Source organism: Pelecanus crispus, chromosome 1, assembly GCF_030463565.1.
Source record: "Pelecanus crispus isolate bPelCri1 chromosome 1, bPelCri1.pri, whole genome shotgun sequence".
NCBI classification, from domain to species: domain Eukaryota; kingdom Metazoa; phylum Chordata; class Aves; order Pelecaniformes; family Pelecanidae; genus Pelecanus; species Pelecanus crispus.
The window spans coordinates 129,179,658-129,190,896 of record NC_134643.1 but is presented as its reverse complement, the minus strand read 5'-3'; the positions used below and the strand labels follow the sequence as shown (position 1 = coordinate 129,190,896).

At 42.6% G+C, this 11,239-nt stretch overlaps 1 protein-coding gene across 1 annotated transcript in view; it reads left to right on the top strand.

Moving 5' to 3' along the window:
* The first annotated feature begins 2,852 nt into the window (after positions 1-2,852).
* The window catches only part of LOC104035456 (amine oxidase [flavin-containing] A), a 29,885-nt gene continuing 21,498 nt past the window's right edge, over positions 2,853-11,239 (top strand). Inside the window, 3 exon segments of the mRNA XM_075728111.1 lie at positions 2,853-2,893; positions 5,561-5,657; positions 8,207-8,344. Coding sequence (XP_075584226.1) covers positions 2,853-2,893; positions 5,561-5,657; positions 8,207-8,344 — 276 coding nt within the window.

Here is an 11,239-nt window from a genome sequence, read left to right as displayed (position 1 = left end):
AAAGTTTAAAAATTATTCCCCTGCTAAGATCAGAAAAATGTAGAGATTTTCCAGATTTGTTTTTTCCTTATGTTATTCTCTTAAAGCCTGCTAGAACACTGTGATAATGGCTTAGTAATCTTTCACACATTGTAATTATCCCACTCCGTGTACAGTAGGGTGGATTAACATGGATTTTATGAAGGAATGTTGTATTAGGTCGGTTTTGGTAAACTTCCAGAACGATAGTGGATGCATAAAAGGCAAATGCACTTTGTCAAAGAAACTAATGAGTAAGCAAAAAATACATCTAGAAAACCAGCAGTTACCTTTTCAATACTAACAGGTAATTTTCTCTGCCTTTGTGTTGGTGTGCTCAATATGGCACATACATAGTAGCCTCAGTTTGAAGGGTTAGAAGGTTAATGGTATCAGACTGTCATCACTCCCCTTCACTGCCCTTCGTTACCCTGTATGGGTACTGCCCTTGCATGTTTTGGAGATGCTCAGCGTACATCACGTAAGAAGCGCTGTCTCTGGGAGAGGTGCTGTGAATCTGTTTGTTGTACTGGATTTACAGAGCCTAGATTTTGAAAAGTAGAATCACTATACTATTACTGTAGAATTACTATCACATTTCCAATAAAGTAGCTTTTTTTAAAACTTTTTTGTGCTACAGAACTCTTACCTGCTCATACACCCTGTATCAACCCCAGTATTGAGGCAACTTGGAATTAGTCTCATAAACGCTAGTCTTATAAATGCTTCCCTATGAAATAGGGCAACATTTCCCACATTGTGGGGCTCAGCTGGGAATCAAGTTCGGGTCTCTGTCCTGGTTTCAGCTGGAATAGAGTTAATTTTCTTCCTAGTAGCAGGCACAGTGCTGTGTTTTGGATTTAGTAGGAGAAGAATGTTGATCACACACTGATGGGTTAGTTGTTGCTAAGTACTGCTGATGCTAGTCAAGGACTTTTCAGCTTCCCATGCTCTGCCAGGTACACAAGAAACTGGGAGGGGGCACAGCCAGAACAGCTGACCCAAACTGCCCAAAGGGCTATTCCATACCATACGACGTCATGCTCAGTATAGAAACTGGGGGGAGTTGGCTGGGGAGCAGCGATCGCTGCTCGGGATCTGTCTGGGTATCGGTTGGTGGGTGGTGAGCAATTGCATTGTGCATCACTTGCTTTGTATATTATTATTATTATCATTATTATATTGTTATTATTATCATTACTATTTTACTTTATTTCAATTATTAAACTGTTCTTATCTCGACCCAGGAGTGTTTCTCACTCTTACTCCTCCGATTCTCTCCCCCATCCCATCGGGGTAGGGGGAGTGAGCGAGCGGCTGCGTGGTGCTTAGTTGCTGGCTGGGGCTAAACCATGACAGTCTCTTAAGTCCCAGTCTTGTGCATTACCTGTGGAGTTGAACCTTTCTCTCCTATGAGGTAGACACATGCTTGGTTTTTGTTTCCGTCAGGCTACATACAAAATTCGGTATTGTTCAGCATCTCTATGTTTCAGCCATGGTGTATGTCTGGTAGTCTGCAGATTGGCATAAATTCATCTTAGTTTCTTTTTTTTTAAAAAAAAACCCTGTATATCCAGTGTTTTGGTGCACTTGAAACTACTTTGCTTGATAGGATTATGACCATTTTCTGAAATGAAAGCAGCGGCAGCGTGATCTGTAGCAGCAGCAGTTCTGAGTCCTTAATAGCACTGCAAAATCAATAGGGATAGAGCTTTCCTGCATGGCATCTTCAGACGGGGGGAGCTTGGTGTGAGATTGCCATAGAAACCCTTGTGGAGGACGTATAAGTCATCTCACCTCCTCCAGTCTCATCTAATAACAAGTGAATTTCTACAGCCAGATACTTCAAATGAGGCATGGTTTTGGCAGGCTCCTTTCATCTTTCTGAGGCAAGTAGTATATTTCTAATTCATAGAATTAGAGTGATACCTGGAAGGCGCACGGCCAGTGGTTTGGGGCGGTTTGCAGCTTTACCTGTAGGCTACACTTGGAGGCGGTGGAGGAGGGAATGGGGCACAACAGCGGCCTCGACTGCGACAGGCATGTCTGTGCTGCGGTTGCACAGGCATACGGGGCGGGGGGGGTCTTTTAAAATACCTCGTGTGAGCCTCAGCTGCGGCCTGAGAGGTCACAGCCCAGCCCTCCGTTTGGCCTGGTACGGCGTGCTGGCAGGACACGGTGGATATCCACAAAACCACAGGACGCTGTGGCTGGTGGCGGAGGGCCGTGGCTGGAGAGCAGCGCTGGCGCTGCCGGAGGCCCTTGTGGTGTGACGGCCCTGCCCGCCCCCTTGGCACTCCTGGGAAGGGCACCGTGTCCTCTGGGGAAGTAGCGGAGATGTTGGAGAGGAGGTGAGAGGCCGGCTCCGTGCAGCCTGAGGGGTGCTGAGCGGGCAGCGACGGGGCGAGGAACTGGGGAGGAGAAGGCCTCGTTCCTTCCTCTCCCTCCTTCTCACCCCATCGATCAAACAGAAATAGATGGTCACTCTCTGGTGTCCAGCCCTGTAGAGTACTGGAACAGCGACAAAAGTTCAAGTTACGGAGAAGATAGAGGGAAAATACGCAATCTATCAGAGGTTAATTGTGTATCAAAATGTCCTGGTTTCGGCTGGGATAGAGTTAATTTTCTTCCTAGTAGCAGGCATAGTGCTGTGTTTTGGATTTAGTAGGAGAAGAATGTTGATAACACGCTGATGTTTTTAGTTGTTGCTGAGTACTGCTTATGCTAGTCAAGGACTTTTCAGCTTCCCATGCTCTGCCAGGCGCACAAGAAACTGGGAGGGGGCACAGCCAGGACAGCTGACCCAAACTGCCCAAAGGGCTATTCCATACCATATGACGTCATGCTCAGTATAGAAACTGGGGGGGGGGGTGGCCAGGGAGCAGCGATCGCTGCTCGGGAACTGTCTGGGTATCGGTCGGCGGGTGGTGAGCAATTGCATTGTGCATCACTTGCTTTGTATATCATTATTATTATTATCATTATTATACTGTTACTATTAGCATTACTATTTTACTTTATTTCAGTTATTAAACTGTTCTTATCTCAACCCAGGAGTGTTTCTCACTCTTCCTCCTCCGATTCTCTCCCCCATCCCATCGGGGTAGGGGGAGTGAGCGAGCGGCTGCGTGGTGCTTAGTTGCTGGCTGGGGCTAAACCACGACACAAAAGCACGTAGGCTTCATGACCTGTGGGACACTTAAGACATACCTGTGGAAGCACCTGTATCTGGTGCACTGCGGCACACCAGAATGGAGCTAAAGAGTTGGGTTCAATAGACAGCTACATAGAGGTACCCCATGCGTGGGTGCTGTTGCTAGTCCTCCATTTTAAAAGAAAATCGTTTCCATGCTTTAAACAAATAAATGTGTAGTAACAATCTTCAATCAACGTATTTTGCATTGTTTTTATTTCTGAGTCGGGCTCTCTCCCAGTTGCCAGTAAGCCATCACTGTCCCAATGTATCTCTTGCCCTTTCCCAGTCTGTGTAGCTCTGAAGCCTTTTTTTTTTTGGATCAGTGTCTATGGTGACAGTTGGGTTAACAATAATGAAACCAAAAACCTGTAAGGCTGGAGTGCAAGAAGTACAGTTTAACAAGCAAACAGGTTAGACAACCTCAGCCACATTACCACGTGATCTTCATCCTTTATCATGAAGGATGAAATCATATAATTATGCTACAAACCAGTAGTAAGCTTAACTTCCAACCCAGTCCAGTGCAACCATTATTCTTCCTAAACAGCTGTGGCATGAATATAGCTATCATATACAGCATGAAATACTGCCTACAGTCTTAGGCACTGAGGACTTGCATGCAATTTTTTTTCATACCTAGGCCAGAGTTTTTGCTGCTTAATGTTCCATAGGGTAACATATGAATGTGCTGTGCATTTTTTTTCAAGACTTGTATATCTACAGTAAACTTTCTTACAAAAGAATTACCCACTCATGCCTGAGTGTCCGGTGGTATTTTCACAGGATAGAGAAATTCAACCTTTTATTTTATAGGTGTAGGAAATCCACTTTTTTTTGTGACAAAAAAACACTGTGTATTTTGAAAAATTGTTTTTCCTCATACAAAAAATATAAATATGTGTAAGAAAATACCGCAGTTTGTGTTTTCAACATTATAGACTTGTGTCTTCTGTGTTTATGTTGAAGAAGAGAACACCATCACTGAAAGGATTAAAGAATTAACTATAAAAAAATTGTCAAATGTTCTCTATAGACGTTCATGCAGGAAAAAAATAATCAAGAACTACTGAAAGAAATTAGATCAATTTATAAGATGTTCACTTCACTGACAAATGGCTTGCATTTTTAAAAATTAGAATATTAAATAGATGGAAGAATCAAGTATACTTCTGCTCCAGCAGCAATCTAAAGAATATGGTGCAAGGATGTGAAATTATTTTTAGATGAGTATGGAAATCATATGTATAATTTTTGCCAATGTAAGACATTTGAACTTCCTCAGTTCTGGTTTCCAGTGAATGCTGTTCCACTTCCCCATTAAAAGATTATGTGCACAGAAGTTTATGGGCTCTTCTGTATTGTCCTCAGAATAAATGAGTTCACTTAATGCTGCCCAGAATGATTCCTCTCCTCTGGTCTTTTCAGACGTGCATTCTTTGTAGGCTCATGAACAGTTGCTTTTAATCACATTTTGAGGTAGTGTAATAAACATGAATATAATATTATTACTCCTTACTGCAGGGTATCTTGGAAGTTCTGATCAATAAGGCTGGCTTTTGTATACTTAAGGAGGGGAAACAACTCCAAAGAAACAATGCTTCAGTGCCAAATTGGCCTGCAGGGCAATGGGATAATCTGATTTCACAAACTCATGATTGCTTTTTACAATTTCAGCTCGCATTTGTCAAAAGCAAAGAGGACTGCTGTCCTATTGAATTTTCTGTTGTCTCTAGTGCCTCCATCACAAAGTCCCATAATTAGATGATTTTTGCTGAGACCATAATTCCTTTTATAAAGTATCTACATACAGCCTGTTTGATTGCCATGGTCAAACTCCATTGCTTAAAATGAATCTTGACAGTGAAGCAGACTTTCTTTCTGCATGTGAATGAGGACAATGGGTAGTGGTAGAGTGGAGAGTTGACAAGTGAGTGAAGTTGGAAGCCTACCTTGCTGGAACACACCCATTTAATACATTATTATTTCTATCACTTTAGCCCTGCAAGCCCCACAAGCTAGGTTCTGCCTTTCTATGCACTGCACAAATGAAGAATAAGATGCATGTCCCTTAATAACTGAGATTTTACTGTTTTTAAAATGCCAAAATGCTAACCTGAAGGAGGAAACTCCAGTCTGTGAATGCTACTTATGAAGATGGTTATAACATGCAACTAAGCAGCAGCTACATGATTTCTGTGGTAAGACACCATGAAAAGTTTCTGACTTGTCTAAGGAATTTTTGAAAACAGTACTGAAATCTCTGACCTTGAAGCTTTAGTTCCTTTTTTGACCATTAATGTGTCTGATTGCTGCCACTTGCTTTAAAGCACTTTGTCTTTTTCTGTTAGGTTTGTCAGCTGCCAAATTGCTGTTTGAGTCTGGGGTCAGCGTGGTGGTTCTTGAGGCCCGGAACAGAGTTGGAGGAAGGACATTCACTATCAGGGTAAGTGAGATGCTGGACTCTCACTTGTGCTGATCTACAACGTGTCAAATGTCACTCCTATCTTCAAGAAGGAGGACCCAGGGAACTACAGGCCAGTCAGCCTCAACTCAGTCACTGGGAAGGTGATACAGCAACTAATCCTGGATGCCATTTCCAGGGACAGGAAGGACAAGAAAGTCATCGGTCAGCATGAATTCACCAAGAGAAAGTCATACTTGATCAACCTGATAACCTTCTATGATGAAATGACTGGCTTGGTAGATGAGGGAAGAAGTGGATATTGTTTACCTTGACTTCAGTAATTCCACACTGTCTCCCATAAGATCCTCATAGACAAGCTGATGAAGTATGGGCTGGTTGAGCAGACAGTGAAATGGACTGAAAACTGGCTGAACAGCCTGGTCCAGAGGATGGTGATCAGTGGTATGAAGTCTAGTTGGAGGCCAGTAACTGGTAGTGTACCCCAGGGGACAATACTGGGTCCAATCCCGTTCAACATCTTCATTAATGATCTGGATGATGAAGGGACTGGAGCATTTCTCCTATGAGGAAAAGCTGAGAGAGCTGTTTAGCTCTCTGTTTAGCCTGGAGAAGAGACGGCTGAGGGGGGATCTCATCAGTGTGTAGAAGGGAGGGAAGGAAGGGGGCAAAGAGGATGGAGGCAGGCTCTTTTCAGCAGTGCCCAGCAGCAGGACAAGAGGCAGTGGACAAAAACTGAAACACAAGAGTTTCAAACCATCTGAACACTAGGAAACACTTTTTTACTGTGAGGGTGACTGAGCACTGTCACAGGTTGCCCAGGAAGGTTGTGGTGTCTCCCTCCTTGGAGATATTCAGAAGCTGTCTGGACGTGGTCTTGGGCAGCCAGCTCTAGGTGACCTTACTAGAGCAGGAGGGGTTGGACCAGATGACCTCCAGAGGTCCCTTCCAACATCAACCATTCTGTGATTCTGTTGGGTTTGACATCATTAGCCAGGGGGAAGGGAGGGAGTAGAGTTCCCAGAGAAGACAGATGTTTCTGGTTGCCATCACTTTTGTCAAGTAATAGAGCTCTGTTTGGACAGACTGCATTGCAATATATGCCAGTGGGCTTCTCTTGACAGGAGGTGCTTTAAAATTGGTCTGGAAGCAACTCTGAGCTATCAAATGGGATTTGGATGCCTAACCAGAAGTGTGTACTGCCATTTTAGCTGCCCTAGGATACCTTGCCTGGCCTCCAGCTGCAGGTCTTCTGTGGGTCATGAGTCAAATTTGTCAGCCTTGCACAGAAGTCTTGGATACCTTGGGCTGTCTAAAATGGTGTTAAACATCTGCATTAAGATAATTGAATTACACCTGCATAGTTCAGACCCTTTGTCCATGGATGAATCTGCTCTGCCTTTAACATTACAGAGGGAAACTATCATCTGAGACCATGAGTGTCAAAGCATTTCTCCTCTCATTCCTGTCTCACTTTGCATACTGTAACAGGCATGATAACTAAGAACCCTATAAGCAGCCTAAGCAGTGCCAGACATCATTACAGCTCAGACATACATTTTAACACCGCTTAAAATTACCTGAAATAACACTCTTGCTTCTAAAAATGGACTGCGTCTTGATTGCCATTAAAAAGAAAATGAAAGAAATGACAAGTCACCTGTGGTGCAGGGTAATGTAATACAGACATTACCTCTGCTTCCCACCCTGGATGTAAGGGAGGTTTAAATTATGTCAGATGCCATTGCTGGGGAACCAGAGATAAACAGTGGTGTTTCAGCAGAAATCATCGAACGTGAAACATGAAGCGTAAACACCATCCTTCTGTGACACTGAGAATGCCCAGCTTAAAATGCTCGCTATAAACAGTGTTAAAAAGACTTACTTTCTTGGGAAATCAGCCTGCTTGTCATAGTATGCATCCCTGAAACTTTTTGCTTTCTTCCTGTTTCCCAAGTGAGCGCGATGCTGGTCTGAGGGGTGTGTGGAGCACCTTTCGTGGCAGGCATGGTTGGGTGCTGCTAGCCAGAGTGCACCAGGCGACAGTCAAGGTGTACCATGCTGGAAAGGAGATTACTGTCCTTGAAAACTGTAGTGCAGTGCTCAGCATCTACAGCATTAAGTCTAAGCAGATACCTACAGAGAGAAAACAAGCCTTGGTGCTGGAGATGGTTTCAGCTTGAGAAATGTTTTGCAATGACAAGAAAAATAACATGAATTCTGAAAAAGTGTAGTTAGACTTAAGCAAAGTATTGATTTGGTTGGATATTTCTTCCTATTTTCATGTCTTTTGTGAGACTCAAAAGCCAATACTGAAAACTATAGTGAAATTTAAACAAGAGTTAAACCCAATTGCATACATCTGTGTGACAGAGTGAAGACACTGTGATCTCTGTGTGTCTGTTATTACCAAGCTCAATACTGCCTACTTTTAAGTCAGTCAGTACATATTTCTCCTGTGCATATAGTTGTAGTGCTAGTCAGTATGGAATAATTCTTTGTGCTTCTAGATGTTTGTACTGAGGAGCTTCTCGCACAGCTTCTGATTCCTGTATTCTTTCTTTTGACAGAACAATCAAGTTAATTATGTAGACGTTGGTGGATCGTATGTGGGACCTACCCAAAACCGGATTCTCCGACTGGCAAAAGAGCTGGGTATTGAGACCTATAAAGTGAATGTCGAGGGCCATACGATCCATTATAAGGGGGTAAGTATTGCATCTTCCATGTTGAGATACCTAAAGGCATAATTGAGCTTTGGAAATTACTGACAGTCATTAAGGAGGTTTCATTTAAAGCTCTCTTTTAGTAATCCAGTAAGCACTTGTTTGAAGTGTTGTTATTCTATTTTAACTTATTGGGAGTGGGATCAATGGTGCTTGTTTTCTTTTGAAAAGTGTTCAGAAAATGGGACTGACAGCAGTTAAAAAATTTAGCATACATTCGGCACCTGATTGTCTTTGAACATATCTTCTAAAGAATTTTTGCCTGAAATTCAGAAAATACTTGTTCTGAAATAAAAGCCAAATTTAAATAAGGAAAAAATACCATCAGATGCTATTGAATGACAATACTACACAACAGTATTATGGGACTAGTCTGGGAGTAGTACCACGCATTTGCCCCACTTGTGTAACTAGATGCGCATGAGATCCCTCCCAGTCCTGTAGCGTGGGATTCATCTTACTTACAAATGGATGTCTGGAAGTTGAGCATCTAATCTGAGACTCATTGAGATTCCCTCTCTAGCTAATGGTGAGAAACAGGCACCTCCCAAGGCTTGTCATAAGCTCCATGTCTGAGATGTGGGGCAGCAAGGGTTCAGGTGGCCACTCTTGAGTAGGTACTGGTGTGGTTAAAGTGATCTGGAATGAAATCTGTGTTCAGTGGAGCCTTTGTCTTAGTGCTTTAGCTCACCAAATTTTTGCTTAAGTCCTAGTCAGGACCTACTGCCCAAATCAGTGCAGAGGGAGAGCTGTAGGGCTAAGATCCATAGGTGTGAGGTACAAACATCTATCTCCATAACTCACAAACTACTTTACTTTCCAAAGACTATCACTTTTTAATTTTTTTTTTAATATCCTTTTGTTTTGATACTTCCCAGACTCTGGCAGAACAAGGCTTGAAGCTTATATGAATCAGAGTTGACATATTTGATAGAGGCAACACTATGTGATGGATCCTTAACTGGTTTCATTTGTATTATCGTCTCACTTCTTTTTCCTAGGATTAAAACAATGCGTTCATACTGCAAAGTTTTATCATCTGGTTCTGTAACCTCTCCTTATTGGGCAGATTCATGCCATGCTCATAAAATAGTCACATCTTAAATAAATGCATAGCCACTCCATAATACTAAAAAAAATTATTTCACACCATCTGATGTAAAATTGGTGTAATTCTACAGCAGGTGGGCTGATTTGTACCAGCTGAATGTTTGGCCCACTCTATTCAATTTAAGCTCAGACATGGATCTCTTAGCATCTTAAAAGGCACTTATCTTCATGTGTTAAATAAAAGGGTCTAATGGGTTACCTGAATTTGAGCCTTTAATCCGTTTTGAGGCTGAAGCTGCGGTGTTTTTTTGTCCCACATTACATTATGCATGTCCTTGCTAATGACCATGTAATTTTGTAAGTTTTCTTTGAAGTCGAAGCATGTGCCTAAGCAAGAGGCAGCATTATGAGCTATTCAGCTGTATCACAGGCTGTGGATCAATTCTAGATTTGGCATCATGGTCCTGCCAAACTAACCAGGGTCCCCAAGGAGGTGTAGTTGTTGGAACAGGGTGACAACAAAGGGGCTTTAAGATCTCCCAGTGTGGACAGACTTAGGCACTGAATAAATAATAATAATGATGCTTTTCTTCCAGTAGGTCTCATTCCTCCCACATCATCTTCCCAGGAATTGCAGGCCTTTTGTTTTCTTTTCTTTCCCTAAGGTTTTCCACTGCTTTTTCTCCTTACTCTTTCCTTGAGACCTCATGTAGTCACTGTGCCCTTTTTTAGGGATCTGTTGTCGAGCCCTCTCTTACATCCCAATTCTCCAAGAAGCCTATTGGAAACAAACTGTGCAGTCCTGGCTATTGGCTGGGTTGGTGAGTGCTCAGAGATCTTAGGGCTTGTATGTTTTACCTACCCACTACACACTGTTATCATGCTGTGATGGTGAGTGGGCCAGGTAGAGATTTGTGCTCTCCTGGCTATAGATGTACCCCTCATGCTCATTAAAGATGCTTCAGGAACCCGAGCACCTGTGGTATTTCCTAGATGATAGAAAATGTGTTAGCAAAGAGATGATTTGATATGAAAGGATCATTGCCCCAGAAATTAAATATTAATCTGAAAGATGGATGTGTTCAGCTTCTTGGACTAATACGCTGTCAGCCGTGGGCCAGCTGCTGCCTTTCAGGTTTGAAAAGTATAAGTAAAACTTTTCTCCTTGCGTCTCATCTGCTATTTCTGTCAGCTGATGGCTCTCGGGGAGCGTGTAGCCAGGGCCAGACAGGAAGGTCTGTTCCCAAGGGCATTTCTCCAGAGTTTGCAATGCTGTGCGGTTTTGTCAGAGGCAAGAGGGAGAGTGTTTTGAGGAATAACTAAACATGGCTTTAGATTTTGTTGTGACAGTCATTCAGCTGTATATAATCCCCAGCATCTTCAGATTAAGAGATTTTTGGTCTTTTGTTTGCCATGGTTAAGTTTGGCTCTTTCTGAAGGTTTCCAGGATACTGGTTGGATTGAGTTAGGGGAAAGTGGGGAAATGGTTTGTCCTAGAAGCGGAAGCAGCCAAGGGAAAGTGGAAATCCCCGGAGGGATTTCATGAGCTTCTTTGCTCTGAAAAAAATTTTTCCCATATGTGTATGGAAAAATTCCATGTACTGCAAGCTTTAAAAACCAAGTTGCTTCATGTGGGCAGGTTTCCTTTCTAGTTACAGTTTATTTGAAAAATCCAGACACGTAACTATTGTTTATCTTTTTTGTTTGTTCATTCATTCTTTCCCATCGGTTAGCATGGTAACGTGGACCTCTTGAATATTAATCAGGAATTTGTTTGTATCCTGTCATCATAAATCTGTAACTTCAAACAGTGGATTTAGTTACAAG